Source organism: Oncorhynchus mykiss, chromosome 19 (assembly GCF_013265735.2).
Source record: "Oncorhynchus mykiss isolate Arlee chromosome 19, USDA_OmykA_1.1, whole genome shotgun sequence".
Taxonomy (NCBI): domain Eukaryota; kingdom Metazoa; phylum Chordata; class Actinopteri; order Salmoniformes; family Salmonidae; genus Oncorhynchus; species Oncorhynchus mykiss.
In genome coordinates, this window is record NC_048583.1 from 54767073 (window position 1) to 54784716 (window position 17644).

Consider the following 17644-nt stretch of genomic DNA (forward strand, 5'->3'; position numbering starts at 1 on the left):
CTGTGGTCAATTCAATTGATTTGGACATGATTTGGAAAGGCACACACCTGTCTAAGGTCCCACAGTTGACAGTGCATGTTAAAGCAAAAACCAAGCCATGAGGTCGAAGGAATTGTCCATAGAGCTCTGAGGCAGGATTGTGTCGAAGGTCCAAGAACACAGTGGCTTCCATCATTCTTAAATGGAAGAAGTTTGGAACCACCAAGACCCTTCTTAGAGCTGGCCACCCGGCCAAACTGAGCAATCAGGGGAGAAGAGCCTTGGTATGGGAAGGGACCAAGAACCCATTGGTCACTCTGACAGAGAACTCCAGAATTCATCTGTGGAAATGGGAGAACTTTCCAGAAGGACCATTTTATTTTGTATTTATTTTATTTAACCTTTAACTAACTAGGCAAGTCAGTTAAGAACAAATTCTTATTTACAATGACGGCCTACCAAATGGCAAAGGCCTCCTGCGGGGACGGGGGCTGTGATTTAAAAATAAAACAATTTAATAAAAATAGGACAAAACACACATCACGAAGAGAAACAGCACAACGCTACATAGAGACCTAAGACAACGACATAGCATGGCAGCAACACATGAAAACACAGCATGGGAGCAACACAACATGACAACAACATGGTAGCAAGACATGGTGGCAGCACAAAACATGGTACAAACATTATTGGGCACAGACAACAGCACAAGGGGCAAGAAGGTAGAGACAACAATACATCATGCAAAGCAGTCACAACTGTCAGTGAGTGTCCATGACTGAGTCTTTGAATGAAGAGATTGAGATAAAACTGTCTAGTTTGAGTGATTGTTGCAGTTCGTTCCAGTCGATAGCTGCAGCAAACTGAAAAGACGAGCGACCCAGGGATGTATGTACTTTGGGGATCTTTAACCGAATGTGACTGGCAGAATGGATGTTGAATGTGGAGGATGAGGGCTGCAGTAGATATCTCAGATAGGGGAGAGTGAAGCCTAAGATGGTTTTATAAGTAAGCATCGGCCAGTGGGTCTTGCGACGGGTTTACGGGGATGACCAGTTTACAGAGGAGTATAGAGTGCAGTGATGTGTCATATTAGGAGCATTGGTGGCAAATCTGATGTCCGAATGGTAAAGAACATCTAGCCACTCGTGAGCAACCTTATCTGCTGATCTATAAATTACATCTCCGTAATCTAGCATTGGTAGGATGGTCATCTGAATCCGCGTTAGTTTTGCAGTTGGGGTGAAAGAGGAGCAATTACGATAGAGGAAACCCAGTCTAGATGTAACTTTAGCCTGCAGATTTGATATGTGCTGAGAGAAGGACAGTCTACCGTCTAGCCATACTCCCAAGTACTTGTTCGAGGTGACAACATCAAGCTTTAAACCCTCAGAGGTAGTAATCGCACCTGTGGGAAGAGGGGCATTCTTCTTACCAAACCATATGACCTTTGTTTTGGAGGTGTTCAGAACACGGTTAAGGGTAGAGAAAGCTTGTTGGACACTAAGAAAGCTTTGTTGTAGAGCGTTTAACACAAAATCCTGGGAGGGGCCAGCTGAGTATAAGACTATCATCTGCATATACATGGATGGGAGAGCTTCCTACTCCCTGAGCTATGTTGTTGATGTAAATTGAGAAGAGCATGGGGCCTAGGTTTGAGCCTTTGGGTACTCCCTTGGTGACAGGCAGTGGCTGAGACAGCAGATGTTCTGACTATACACTGCACTCTTTGAGAGAGGTAGTTAGCAAACCAGGCCAAAGACCCCTCAGAGATACCAATACTCCTTCACCGGCCCACAAGAATGGAATGGTCTACCGCAGGGGTGTCAAACTCAAATACCCAGTGGGCCAAAATGTAAAACCTGAACAAAGTCACGGGCCAACATTGAACAAATTAACCTTTTAATATGGACCCAAACAAGTTTTGCTTTAACATTGAATATGGAACAAGCATCGCTTATTACCATACAATATATAATTTAATAGTGGAGACATGCAAAATCGAATTTCAAATGAAAAAACACATCAATGGCATTCATTTATTAAATAAATAAAATTTAAATAAAAATTGTATGCCTCTTTTCTATTTGCAGCCTTCTGATTTAAATACCAAAATAAACTTTTTCCAGTGGCTAATAATTTTACAAATAAAATGATAATAAATCAATCAACCATTCAAGCCCATGCCTTGTAGCAAGAAAAAGTGCATAAAGAAAACGTTAATTATTGCACACTGGTCTAATCTGATGTGCCCAAGCCAGATACCTGGCATCTCTTCTTGGATGCTAGTTCATCAATGTCTGGGCTCAAGCTCTGAGCTGAAGAAATCCTCAGTATCGAGCGAAGATGTTCATCAGTCAGACGTCTCCTGTGAGTTGTTTTGGTCAACTTCATCGAGGTGAAAAGTTGCTCGCATAGATAAGTGCTGCCGAACATGGAGAGCATCTGAGCAGCTTGGGTGCGGAGCTGAGGCATTGTGTCAGGGATGAACCGTGGAAACTGTGCGGCGCCCACAGCATCATACTTTGACTTCAGCGTGTCGTTGCACTGGAGTTCAATCAGCTCCATTTGGATGTTGGTTGGTGCATTTTCCACATCAACTGCGAAGGGATTACTAAGCAGTTCAAACTTGCATTTCTGGGCATCGAAGTCGGCAAATCGCCGGCTAAACTCAGCGGCGAGAACACTGAGTTTTTCAGCAAACTGTGCGCATGGGAACACGGCGGTAGAGATCTGCGCTTTTATGGATTGGCAGCAGGGAAAATGGCAAGGGTTTCCTTGCAGCATCTGATTCTCCCACAGGCACAGTTTAGTTTTGAAGGCCCTCACTGCAGCGTACATGTCTGTGATGATGCGCCCCCGCCCCTGAAGCTGCAGGTTCAGCGCATCGAGATGGCTCGAGATGTCACAGAGAAAGGCCAGCTCACACAGGAACTTTTGCTCCCGGAGCTCTGCTGTATCCTTCCCTTTGGTTTCCAGGAATTTACATATTTCCTCACGCAGCTCGAAACATCTGTTCAGTACTTTTCCTCTGCTTAGCCATCTCACCTCTGTGTGATACGGCACGTCTGCGTATTCCGAACCACACTCCTCCAGAAAAGATTTAAACTGGCGGTGATTTAGACCTTTGGCTCTTATAAAGTTAACTACCTGTGTTACTGTGGTCATAACATGTTCCATCTTTAGGGCTTTGGCACACAGTGCTTCCTGATGTATGATGCAGTGGTAAACAGTTAGCTCACCTGCACAGTTCTCTTCCCGCATCTTCTCCCGAACCATGCCCACCAGTCCACTCTTTTTACCGCACATCGCTGGCGCACCATCTGTCGTTAATCCAACAAGTTTATCCCACGGCAGCTTTATTTCGGTTACACATTTGGAAACCTCCTCAAAGATTTCCTTTCCTGTGGTTGTGCCATGCATTGATTTGAATCCTAATAGCTCCTCCGTAACACACAGAGATTTGAGTCCACTCCACGGATGAAGACTGACAGCTGAGCAGTATCAGATGCGTCGCAGCTCTCATCCACAGCGAGGGAGAACGCAACAAAATCTTTTCCCTTTTCCATCAGCTGGTCATACAGATTGGTGGCAAGATCACATGTGCGATCAGCTACTGTGTTCCTGCTCAGGCTCACGTTTGAAAATGCTTGTTTTTTCTCTGGGCATACGAGGTCACAAACCTTCATCATGCACTTTTTCATGAACTCTCCCTCATTAAAGGGCCGGGCTGATTTTGCGATCTCTGCTGCCACTATATAACTAGCCTTTACAGCAGCCTCGCTTTGTGATGTGGCTTTTTTAAACATATTCTGTTGTGAAACCAAACTTCTTTTCATCTCCTCTACTTTCTGGCTCTTTTGAGTCATGTCCAGGTCCTTGTATTTGTCATGGTGTTTCGTTTCATAGTGTCGTCTAATGTTGTACTCCTTACTTACAGCCACGTTGACTCCACAAACAAGACAAACAGGTTTGTCTTTTACATATGTAAACAGATATTCTGCCTCCCACTTGTCCAGAAAGCTCCTGTTTTCTGCCTTTCTTTTCGCCATTTTTGGGAAGGGTTAGCTCGCTGACAGTTGTAGCGTCTATGTTGCTATGACTACTGTCACAGAGGAGAGAGCGTTTCTGGGTCCTGTCCTGATTGGCGCGCGAAAACAGCAGAGCATTATGGGATTCGTAGTATTAGTGGTGAATGCGCTGTATAATACCGGCGGGCCAGCTCTAGTAGTAATTTGGTATTGTCTCGCGGGCCAAATATAATTACCCCGCGGGCCAAATTTGGCCCACGGGCCAGAGTTTGACACCCATGGTCTACCGTATCAAAAGCTTTGACCAAATCAACAAAAATAGCAGCACGACATTGCTTATAATCAAAGGCAATGATGACATTGAGGACTGTTAAGGTTGCAGTGACACATCATAACCTGAGCAGAAACCAGATAGAATACTATAGACATGAAGAAAGCCAGTCAGTTGATTATTGACAAGTTTTTCCAACACTTTTTATAAACAGTGTAAAAATAGAAATAGGCCTAGAACAGTTAGGATCAGCTTGATCCCCCCCCCCCCCCCCCTTTAAATAAAGGACACACCATGGCTGCCTTCCAAGAAATGGGAACCTCCCCAGAAAGGAGAGACAGGCTTGGTGCTGATAGGGGCAGCAGCCTTAAATAAGAAAGGGTCTAAACCATCTGACCCAGATGTTTTTTTGGGGGGGTCAAGTTTAAGGAGCTCCTTTAGCACCTTGGACACAGTGACTGCCTGCAGGGATAAACTTTGTAGCGGGGCAGGGGAAAAAGAGGGAGGAGCATCGCGGCTAGTCGCATTAGAAGGGCTGGGAGATGAAGACATTTTGGATGGGCAAGGAGGCATGGCTGAGTCAAATAGGAATCCTGACTTAATGAAGTCGTGATTTAAAAAGCTCAGCCATGTATTTCTTGTCAGAAACAACCACATCAACATTAAGGGACATGGGCAGCTGTGAGGAGGAGGGTTTATTCTCCAGGTCTTTAACCGTTTTCCAGAACTTTTTGGAGTTAGACCCACAGAGAGAGAACTGCTCCTTAAAGTAACTAACTTTGGCCTTCTGGATATAGCCTGAGTGCACTTATTCATAATTTGCCTGAACGAGAGCCAATCAGTCTAAGTATGCGTGTGCCGAGCCTTTCGCCAAATGCAATTCTTGAGGCTGAGTAACTCTGCAAGATCACGGTCGACCCAGGGGCTGACCCTGTTTTTAATTCTAATTTTCTTTATGGGGGTGTGATTGTTAACAATGTCACTGAAAATATCAAAAAAGAAGGTCCAAGCGTCTTCAACAGAGGGGATCAAGCTGATTCTATACCATTTTACAGAGGCCAGTTCATGAAGGAATGCTTGCTCATTCAAGTTTTTTAGCAAGCGTCTACTGTATGACAAATCAGGACAGGTCGTTTCACTGAACAGCCATTATGAACACAGGCTGTAAAACAGTGATCACTAATTTCATTACAGAAAACACCAGACTGATACCTATCAGGATCATTTGTGAGGATAACATTGAGGAGAGTAGCATTTTCTTGGTGTGTGGAGTCATACCTTGTGGGATTGGAAATAATCTGAGAAAGATTTAGGGAGTCTCATTGCTTTAGGACTTGGTCAGGTGGTTTAACCATTTCTGCAGCACTCCACCAATCAGGCCTTTATGGTAGAGTGGCGAAACCACTCCTCAGTAAAAGGCACATGACAGCCCACTTGGAGTTTGCTAAAAGGCACAAAAAGACTCTCAGACCATGAGAAACAAGATTATCTGGTCTGATGAAACCAAGATTAAACTCTTTGGCCTGAATGCCAAGCGTCACATCTTGAGGAAACCTGGCACCATCCCTACTGTGAAGCATGGTGGTGGCAGCATCATGCTGTGGGGATGTTTTTCAGCAGCAGGTACTGGGAAACTAGTAAGGATCGAGGGAAAGATGAATGGATCAGAGTACAGAGAGATCCTTGATGAAAGCCTGCTCCAGAGGGCTTAGGACTTCAGATTGGGGCGAAGGTTCACCTTCCGACAGGGCAACAACCCTAAGCACACAACCAAGAGAACGCAGGAGTGGCTTCGGGAAACAAGTCTCTCAATGTCCTTGAGTGGCCCAGCCCAAGGCTGGACTTGAACCAGATCTAACATGTCTGGAGAGAACTGAAAATAGCTTTGCAGTGATGCTCCCCCATCCAAAGTGACTGAGCTTGAGAGGATCTGCATAGAAGAATGGGAGAAACTCCCCAAATACAGGTGTGCCAGGCTTTTAGCCTCATGCCCAATAAGACTCGATGCTGTAATCGCTGCAAAAAAGGTGATCCAACAAAGTACTGAGTAAAAGGTCTGAAGACTTACGTAAATGTGATATTTCCGGGGGGGTTTTAACATAAATTTGCAGCATAAAAAAACTACTTTTGCTTTGCCATTAAGGGGTATTGTGTGTAGATTGATGAGGGGAAAAAAGTATTTATTCAATTTTAGAGTAAGGCTGTAACATAACGAAATGTGGAAAAGGTCAAGAGGTCTGAACTTTCCGACTGCACTGTACAGTCTGGTTACTTCAAGTTGTGTATTTACTGTATTTTATGTATTGCGTTGTCATCGTCTCAAATTCGAATGTTAGTTCGTTACAGCCTATTTTGTTAAATAGCCTACAGAAACAAAATAAAATATGTAGGCCTATCCCATATTTGCTAAATATGCTGAATATGTTATAATTACTTTTGAACAGTAATTGCAAGGCTTCAATATGGAAATATATTGTTAAAATGGCATGCACACTGATATATAGGCCTACTGTAAAATGTGTTATGTCTGAGCTATGGACAGGCCAAACATTTTCAATAAGCAAAATTTTATTCACTATTGATAAGACCTAAAACGACAGTGAATAATTCTAATAAAACAAAACAACTTGTTTTAAATAGGCTGTCTAAATACAGTTACAGGCACCATAATTACTCCTTGTACGCATATAATATTAGGCGTAGACTATGTAGGATTTTACACACATTCAAACTTTTTTATAGGAGCTGGAAAAAGAGCCAATATATAGAGACGGGGAACGTCTACTCATCGTTACTGCTTCCAGATAGACAGGTAAATTGACGAAGCTGGCGTAAGGGCTGGAAAAATGACAGTTTTTACACAATGAAATTGCAAACTAACGTGCATTTGACATTTGTGCCTCCTTAACGCCAGCCGAGAATAGAGTCTACAGTGTTCCTAGACAGATATTTCAAAGCAGAGGTCCTAGGAGGAAACAGCCCAGTGGTGCTGTATTGATACCATCCAAGAGTAACAGGCCTGGATTAATATTTCAACAGGCCCAGATGCAGCCTGGCCCCAGTCTTTTCTCACCATGAATAATGCAGCTGTATCTGAGGGGGGAGGGGAGGTAGCCTGGAGCCTGGTGCCTTGAAAGCAGGTGGATTTTAAATGTTTTATTTCAACTTCATTTAACTAGGCAAGTCAGTTAAGAACAAATTCTTTACAATGACGCCCTACTGGGAAACAGTGGGTTTACTGCCTTGTTCAGGGGCAGAACAACAGATTATTACCTTGTCAGCTCTGGGATTCGATCCTTTCGTTTACTGGCCCAACGCTTTAACCACTAGGCTACCTGCCACCCCGGAAGGCGGACTGGGCCATGTCATTTGGGCCCCAGACACTTCGCTTTTTCCTGGGGAGGTTGAGAATCGGGGGGAGGGGGGGTGTGAGTGGAGTGGCTGGTGTCTTTGGATCTGAAATGGAGTGGCTAAGGTCTATATGGAGAACCATTTTAAGGAGGCTGATCGTGAATAGATTATAGATGAGAATATGTTGAGGACTGGGGTGGGAAGTAAGCAGAAATGGTATCTGGGCCTGACTTCAACAGGTCAAAGGTTTGCTCTGAACCTGCTGCTAAAGCTCGAAGCCTGTTCAGGAGAGAAAAAACAGCAGGATACATTTTGAATAGTTCTCCAGTCCAACTTGTTAGATACCAGCCACGAGACTGGGTGCAGGATGGGGAGCACTACACCATAGCTGAACTTGTTCAGTTCAGAGTAGAGTGCTATGGTAATGAGAGTGAGCCAAGGTTCAGGGAGTACTGTCACTTCTAATAGCGTCTCTTTTGACCTCCAGACCTCCTTGTCTTAGAAAATAACACACTTATACCATCCTGTAAATACTAATTCAGAAACAACTCCAACTTTCTTTGCACATTAACCTGGTGTGAGAAATGGCTGCATTGATTAAAACTGTGTATTTCTACTAAGAAGTAGCCTTGTCACAGTTTTGGCTTCTCAGTGCCCCGCTGTCTTTTCCCCCCAGGGTGCCTCTGAAGGTGGAACAGGCAAACAATGCCCGGGACGCCCTGGCCAAGGCCGTGTACAGCTGCCTCTTCGATCACGTGGTCAGGAGGGTCAACCAGTGCTTCCCCTTCAACACCTCCTCCAACTTCATTGGGGTGCTGGATATCGCTGGCTTTGGTAAGTATGTCGTTCTAGAGCAGTGAGTTTCTCTGTTTTTTCCCTCTGTCTGTCTTTTCTGTCTATCTAGCCATCTGACCATTCATTTATCTGGTAGGCTTTTGTTTCCTGCATGGCCTCACATAAACTATTATCTTTCTAAAAACTTTACTACCTGACTTAATTGGATATATACAGTACCAGTAACTGCCTGAAGAAGAGCATTCTTCATTCCAACACTGGACGTGGCAGATCATTTACACTTTCATGTTCCCCCCCCAGAGTATTTTGAGCACAACAGCTTTGAGCAGTTCTGCATCAACTACTGCAATGAGAAGCTGCAGCAGTTCTTCAATGAGCGCATACTTAAAGAGGTGAGTGATTGATGGAGACTTGTGGGGGGCGCGGAGGTGGGTTGCTAGGGTTCTTTAAGCTCTGGACTCCCACTGAAGACCCAGGAGGATGTCGGTCGACAAGCTAAAGATGCGTGACACACACAACACACACACAGCCTGTGTGATCTCTCCACAGACACACACAGCCTGTGCGATCTCTCCACAGACACACACAGCCTGTGCGATCTCTCCACAGACACACACAGCCTGTGCGATCTCTCCACAGACACACATAGCCTGTGCGATCTCTCCACAGACACACACAGCCTGTGCGATCTCTCCACAGACACACACAGCCTGTGCGATCTCTCCACAGACACACACAGCCTGTGCGATCTCTCCACAGACACACAGCCTGTGCGGTCTCTCCACAGACACACACAGCCTGTGCGATCTCTCCACAGACACACACAGCCTGTGCGATCTCTCCACAGACACACACAGCCTGTGCGGCCTCTCCATAGAAGAGTCACTACACGTTACATTCATTATAATGGTAATGTTTCTGTCTGTGGAGATGAGTGTTTCTTTTTTCTACTGGGGACTCCTGTTTTATTCATTGATTTGCAAAGGTCTCCAATTAACAATTGATAATTTTAAGGAATTTTCACAACGTTTGAACTAGATAAACAGAGATTTGTGTCCGTTGGCCTAAAATAATCCAGATATATAAAGAAATAAAAAGCAATTTTCAGTACTTGATTCAGTAAGTCATGAGTGTTGCTAGATCTACACTAAATCTAATTTTATTTGTCACATGCGCCGAATACAACCGGTGTAGAACTTACAGTGAAATGTTTACTTACAAGCCCTTAACCAACAATACACTCTCCCTATTAGGAGGATGAAAAAAGATCTGAGCCAGCATCAGTGGTTAGGAGAAACATCTTCCTACTTCAGTGTTGGCTTGCCACTCTTTCTGCAGGAGCAAGAGCTGTATCAGAAGGAGGGACTGGGAGTCAGTGAAGTTCATTATGTCGACAACCAGGACTGTATAGGTGGGTGCCACTGCCAAACCATTTTCACCTTACTCCATAGAGACATTTTTTTGTTTCCAAGCAGACGTCACGTTTGAGTGATGCGCACTCATTCTTGCGTCAAAAAACCCTGTAGCAGAATAGCAATATGCAGATGTCGGGATGGGACCGTGACAAACTTAAGTGAGTGATGACCATGAAAAGCAAGACGGATGACTATAGCTATGATCAGCAGGTATATTATTCTTCTGGTTTTATATAGCTCTATTTGGGATATTTTACCTTGCCTTGCTGGCTTGGTATTTATTATTATTGATCCCTATTATCTGTTGCCACGGTAGCAGCTACTCTTCCTGCGGTCCAGCAGAATTACGACCGTTATATATTTCACAAGATTTAATTTTGGATCACATTTCAGAACAGATTTTCATGACATTTCATGACAGATTTAATTTCAGACTACATTTCACAACACATTGAGGTAGTTTGCTAGGTATTCCATCCTCCGAAGACATCTGCAATGTTGTAGACGATAAACATCTGATTACGTGTTTGTTAACTAGAACTGCATTTGAAGTTGTTGTATTGACTCCGTAAACACGCCCCTTTCTGGGTCAGAACTGCGCTCACGACTTCTCAAGACACAGCTGGCAGGGAAATGGGTCTATGTATTATTACACAGATCTTGTTGTGCATTTCTTCTGCAGTAAACTGTGAAGCCCATTGATATGTCTATGCTATATTTCATTCTATGTTGGAGCTCTTACATAACCCCAAAATATTTATAATATTGCACTTACAGTATATCTACATAGATTCCAGGATTTTTCCCAGAACCTGGTTCTCACACAATCTATCTCAACTCATCAGGGTGGGAAGTCTAACTCCCCAAGAGCAGCTTCTAAATTATTTGGCTGTTTTAGTATATGAGACAGCACACTGACAGCACGTCTCTAGGTGATGCATACTGTACATGTACTGTAAGCTTCAGGGTCAAACATAATGTAAGGACTGGCTTTAGAAGGAAAGAGATGGGATCTGTTTCTGGACTGGCTATAGAAGGAAAGAGATGGGATCTGTTTCTGGACTGGTTATAGAAGGAAAGAGTTTCTGGACTGGCTATAGAGGGAAAGATATATGGGATCTGTTTCTGGACATGTTATAGAAGGAAATATATATGGGATCTGTTTCTGGACTGGTTATAGAAGGAAAGAGATATGATCTGTTTCTGGACTTGGCTATAGAAGGAAGGATATATGGGATCTGTTTCTGGACTGGTTATAGAAGGAAAGAGATATGATCTGTTTCTGGACTTGGCTATAGAAGGAAGGATATATGGGATCTGTTTCTGGACTGGCTATAGAAGGAACGATATATGGGATCTGTTTCTGGACTGGTTATAGAAGGAAAGAGATGGGATCTGTTTCTGGACTGGCTATAGAAGGAAAGAGTTGGGATCTGTTTCTGGACTGGCTATAGAAGGAAAGAGATGGGATCTGGGTCTGGCTAGGGGTGGCCTCTAAGAACCAAACAGAAGGAGAGGCAAGGAGAATTGTGAGTGTGCACGTTGTAGAGATTGGAGTGGAAATCTCCAGCAGCAGGAGGAAATATAGAAATATGATTGACTTGAATCCCTGTATGTTTAACATGCTGGCCAAACCGCCCGCGCATGTTGATTTTTTGTACCCCCACACCAGACACGATAAGGACACGTATGTTGAAATATTAGAACAAACTCGGAACCAAATATATTAATTTGGGGACAGGTCGAAAGCATTAAACATTTATGGCAATTTAGCTAGCTAGCTTGCTGTTGCTAGATCATTTGTCCTGGGATGTAAACATTGGGTTGTTATTTTACCTGAAATGCCCAGGGTCCTCTACTCCGACAATTAATCCACAGATAAAACGGTAAACCAACTCGTCATCTCTCCTCCTTCAGGCTTCTTTTTCTTCTTTGGACTTTATATGGCGGTTGGCAACAAACTTTACGGTGCATTACTACAACCAACTGGAGTGTGGACGTCAGTTCATCTTTCACGTGGGTAATATGCTCCTAAAAACCAATGCGGAGATGGGAGAGGCCGGACTTGCAGAGCGTTGAGCGTCACAAATAGAAGCAAGTTCTGTTTTAGCGCCTGGCCACGCAGACGCTCGCGAGCAGTGTGGGGGCAATGGCTGAATAACATGTATGTCTACATTTATTTTGCAACGCACGCGGCCTGTCCAGTCTGGTCAGCATGTAATGTTGAAGGCTCATACAAGACATGATGAGATACAGAGAGACTGCCAGAGGTGCAGGCTGACAGAGAAGTAGCCCTCCACAGAGCACTCGCACTTTCCAGAAACTGAGATTGGCTAAAACAGTTTGGGATCTCATTCCCTACTGCTGTGGGCTTAACAATATAACTTATCCGGTGCTAGTGACTTGAGGGCACCACAACATATGGCTCCTCATTAAACCAGGAAGAATCAATAGCTGAGGACTCTGAATGGAACCGGTCCGTGTAATGAGTGACTGTCAGTGTTCTTTGAACCCCCTGAATTGGGGAGAGAGACTGAGAGACTCAGCCAAGCTGCCTGTGTTTTCACAACCCCACCTCCAGTGAATGGGATAAAACATCCCATTTGGTGGCAAGGTGAACCATTTTAGATTTGTATATCAAACAGAGTTATGATTATTCAGCTGCCAGGTTAACTGGCAGCCATGAATAACGTTTATATGACTTGCAAATGACCTGCTTGGATGTCCATTTAAATATATCATCAATCTCCCTGCAATTTATGCACAGGTGCCTAATAATGCAAATGTATTGGTGTGCCTCTGTCAGATCCTATTCCAAACATCATGAACTGAATGAATAATTCACTGGGACGTATTATGATGAACATCTGGATAAACAAGGCATTGTGCCTCCAATTTCAACACCCGATGCCTCAGGCCACACCGCACAGTGAAACCAGACATCTCAGACCACACCGCACAGTGAAACCAGACATCTCAGACCACACCGCACAGTGAAACCAGACATCTCAGACCACACCGCACAGTGAAACCAGACATCTCAGACCACACCGCACAGTGAAACCAGACATCTCAGACCACACCGCACAGTGAAACCAGACATCTCAGACCACACCGCACAGTGAAACCAGACATCTCAGACCACACCGCACAGTGAAACCAGATGGCTCAGACCACACCGCACAGTGAAACCAGACATCTCAGACCACACCGCACAGTGAAACCAGACATCTCAGGCCACACTGCACAGGAAAACCAGACGGCTCAGGCCACACTGCACAGTCGAACCAGACGGCTAAGGCCACACCGCACAGTGAAACCAGACATCTCAGACCACACCGCACAGTGAAACCAGATGGCTCAGACCACACCGCACAGTGAAACCAGACGGCTCAGACCACACCACACAATGAAAGACAGACACAAAAGTTGTCCATGTTCCCGGGGAAAGGGAACATTGATTCACCGACCGCTCCTCTCTGGAATAGGATAGAATATAACTTTATTGTCCACACCGTGTGGACATTTTGCATATGGCTTCACACAGGGACATTGACAAACTTTTAAAAACGCTGATGGCATTACAACATTAGGAGCGCAGGACTTTTTACATTTAATTTCCCTCTTTAGAATCAATAAAGAACTTTCTTTATTTTTTGGACTTGAACTGAACATGCTGCTGACTGCATCCGTAATAATGCGTCTTATTTATTCCCATAGACCTGGTGGAAGCCAAGCTGGTGGGCATCCTGGACATTCTGGATGAAGAGAACCGCCTACCATTGCCCAGCGACCAGCACTTTGCAGAGGCCATCCACAGCAAGCACAAAGACCACTTCAGACTGACGGTGAGAGCTTTGGCTAGAAGTTGCCTGCAGGCACGTATCTGGGATCAGTTTACCCATCCTGGATCCTAACTTGAATCGTTTATATTGAAAAATGCTAAACTGACCTTGGTTCAGCTTTTAGTCAACTGATACTGCCTTGTCTAACCAGATCTTCATGCCTAGGGGTCAGAATGGTATTATAATAGACGTTCTGCTACTTTTTCTACGTGAAACACGAGAACTATTGTGAACCAGCAGGCCCATTCCCTTAGGGAACTTTTGTTCCTTTTTCTATACATTTTTAACAGGTGTAAAAATCCTGTTTGAAATGCTGCATTGGTATCAATTCAGACCAAAGGATTAGACTGGGTCGGCTGCAGATGTTTTTAGGTGATATTAATCATCCCTTTCATATTGAAAAGAATATTCTCTCAGTTGTTTATGGTTGTATAATATTAATCATAATGCCATACCACCAGAGCTAGGTGAGTATCCTTTTATAAATAGTATCCACGCACAATGTAAAATCATACTGTTAGCGCTGGTCATGCAAATTGATGAGGGTCTTATAGACATGTACACACACACCTACACCCACATACACACACACATTCACACCAACACGTACACATGCACACACACACACACGTACACGCACACACAACGCACGTACACACACAAACCCACCAACACACATACACACACATACATACACACACAGCAACACACATACACGCCAAGACTAACCCACATACACACATTCACACACACACCAACACAAATTCACACACACACTGACTCGCACACACCGATGTGCACACCGACGCCCGCACACACTGACGCGCACACACACACCCCCATAGAGTCACACACCGACACAGCAACACATTATGTAAAGAGGGTATAATATATTATGTTGCTGCTGTCTCTTCAGGTTCCTAGGAAGTCCAAGCTGGCTGTCCACAGGAACGTCAGAGATGATGAAGGATTCATCGTCAGACACTTTGCCGGAGCAGTGTGCTACGAGACGGTAACCGCCACGCACGTCGATGGTTACATGTCGATTTGCTCTTGGATGACTGGTTCATAACACTACGTCAACCTGTACTCCGTTATATCTCAAACGTGGTGTAACCATTAAAAGAAAAGAAAGAAAAACAAGTTTTATAAATGTTTTCATTACAATATACAGCTGCTGCTGGTAATGGTCTTCTCAGCTTGTTAGCAGTAGCGCACATGGCAAAGTCTGTTAATGAAATGTTTTGTGTATGCGTGGGTATTTGTGTGTGTGTGTGTGTATGCAGACCCAGTTTGTAGAAAAGAATAATGATGCTCTCCATATGTCCTTGGAGAGCCTGGTGTGTGAGTCCAAGGATAAGTTTGTGAGGGAGCTTTTTGAGAACTCCAACAACAGCAAGGACTCCAAACAAAAGGCTGGCAAACTCAGCTTTATCAGTGTGGGCAACAAATTCAAGGTGAGGAAAGAGACTGTAGCAGCATTTGGTTCTGAGATGTCACTTTGATTTTAAAATTAATTCTTCTAGTTCAAGTTAATTTGTGTAAGTGTTTTTTCGGGTCGTCCAAGTCCAAACAGTGAAAATACATTTTTTTATTTTAATATGTTTTAAAATATTCATCTCTACTATCACCAGTGAAATATTGCCAAGTTGGGTCTTACATACAGTCATTCTCTTGTGTTGCATAAAAGTATCTACATAGCACAGTTTCAGTAAATGTTTTATATCATTTGTGAAAACATTCAATTTAGTTGAAGTTGCTTCTGCAGAATCCTGCATGGATCTTTTTTGTCTTTCTGTGTGCTGTTATCCCTCACCTGTCTTACTTTCTATTGGGTATGTCAGCATTATAACTAATGTTCTTTTCAGTTTTAAATGTGCAACGTCAAATATATTACCAATTTGTTTGTAAGTGCTCTTAAGGACCTTGTTGTGCAGTGTGGTGGGACTCTGAGACTAAGTGTCAGAGTGTGGTATACTATATACAGTGTGGTATATATTTAATACTTAGTCTCAGCCCCACCACAGTGTGGTGGGGCTGAGACTAAGTATTAAACAAGCTTATTTTTCTGCCTGCCTTCACAGACCCAGTTAAATGTACTTCTGGAGAAGCTTCGCAGCACTGTGAGTATCTGTGTCGCCATATCTGATGTCCTCTCTCTCACACTGGTAGTCATCAACTGAACTCAGATTGCATCTGATAGATATGTTTTACCTGTCTTTCAAAGGGTTCCAGCTTTATTCGCTGTGTGAAACCCAACTTGAAGATGGTGAGCCACCAGTTTGAAGGAGCCCAGATTCTGTCTCAGCTGCAGTGTTCAGGTATTGGCTAGGAGAGGAAGATCATACTCGCAGAACTATTATTAACATATTCACGGGAAAAAAAAGTTTATATTGCAGTAGTTCATTATCCGTTATAAAGATTATTACGGATACACACACGTACACAAACACCATTCTCTCCCCTTTCCTCACCAGGCATGGTGTCAGTGCTGGACTTGATGCAGGGAGGCTTCCCCTCCCGAGCTCCCTTCCATGAGCTCTACAACATGTACAAACAGTACATGCCTGACAAGCTCACACGACTGGACCCCAGGCTCTTCTGCAAGGTGGGTGGCTCCCCCAAGATCAGCATTCCATTTCATATAAACCTTGTATTATTCAGATGTTTATACTTTTAGAAGACTTTGACTTGGGGTTTTTGTTCTTGTTCCTCTGCAGGCTTTGTTCAAAGCGCTGGGGCTGAATGAGAATGACTACAAGTTTGGTTTGACCAGAGTGTTCTTCCGCCCTGGGAAGGTAAGCACTGCTTTCAGCTCTCTTTTTAATGTGCATGAATGTCATACGGGCCAAATTACCTAGAGTAATTCTCTTGATGTCCTGCTTCGTGGTCAGTTTGCGGAGTTTGACCAGATCATGAAGTCGGACCCGGACCACCTGGCAGAGCTGGTGAAGAAGGTCAACCAGTGGCTGGTCATCAGCCGTTGGAAGAAGGTCCAGTGGTGCTCCCTTTCTGTCATCAAATGTACGTCAACACCCCTGACTCATACTCGCACTGAGCTGGACGACGTACTGTCGAATAATAATGGATTTAGTTGTTAGGGACCGATACAATGAAAAGATTGACACGTTGCACCCTCATGCTTTAGGTTGAGCTAATTTGCAGCGTTATGTGTTAGGTTGCGCTAATTTGTAGCATCATGCTTTAGGTTGAGCTAATTTGTAGCGTCATGTTTTAGGTTGAGCTAATTTGCAGCGTCATGTTTTAGGTTGAGCTAATTTGCTGCGTCATGCTTTAGGTTGAGCTAATTTGTAGCGTCATGCTTTAGGTTAAGCTAATTTGCAGCGTCATGTTTTAGGTTAAGCTAATTTGCAGCGTCATGTTTTAGGTTGAGCTAATTTGCAGCGTCAGTCCCTACATGGGCTTTAAAATGGTGGAAAAGACCAAACTAACTTCTCAAACAAAACAGCCAATATAATGAAAAGGGTTCAAATGAGTCAGGAGTTGTTAAACTTTTTATAACTTTACAAAATTTTGCCTCTACTTCTTCACAGGGCAATAGTTTTTTCCCCTCCATTTAGTCGAACACTGATTACCACACTCCGGCAGCTGTATTCCACTACCATAGTTCTTATGTTTCACATTTCTATTGCTCGAGGCAATCTTTCCCACTAAAAGCAGTTCCTTGGACCATTACCCTCCGTGCCAAGTTATATTGATTTTCCCTCCCATTTAACAAAGTGCAGCACCGGCAGTGCTTATTAGGGTAACGTATCAAATCAATGATATCACGTTGTAAGTAATAACTGTAGACTGCCTCGGCCCATCAGTTACCTGCGTTTTTCACCGTCAGGATATCCCATATCCGAGGATATATGCATTGTGATGGCTGGCTGCTCTTCCATTTTATTTCCCCCCCCAAAAAAAATCTAACTTAATATCCCTATTAAGAGT

At 43.8% G+C, this 17644-nt stretch overlaps 1 protein-coding gene across 3 annotated transcripts in view; it reads left to right on the forward strand.

Moving 5' to 3' along the window:
- The window catches only part of LOC110498124 (unconventional myosin-VI), a 98183-nt gene that overhangs the window by 49300 nt on the left and 31239 nt on the right, over positions 1–17644 (forward strand). For all 3 annotated transcript variants that reach the window (XM_036955105.1, XM_036955103.1, XM_036955104.1), the window contains exons 13-23: positions 8312–8469; positions 8731–8822; positions 9769–9841; positions 13566–13693; positions 14607–14702; positions 14977–15147; positions 15775–15813; positions 15918–16011; positions 16168–16298; positions 16411–16488; positions 16585–16714. In XM_036955105.1, coding sequence (XP_036811000.1) covers positions 8312–8469; positions 8731–8822; positions 9769–9841; positions 13566–13693; positions 14607–14702; positions 14977–15147; positions 15775–15813; positions 15918–16011; positions 16168–16298; positions 16411–16488; positions 16585–16714 — 1190 coding nt within the window. The remainder of the gene's footprint in view (positions 1–8311; positions 8470–8730; positions 8823–9768; positions 9842–13565; positions 13694–14606; positions 14703–14976; positions 15148–15774; positions 15814–15917; positions 16012–16167; positions 16299–16410; positions 16489–16584; positions 16715–17644) is intronic.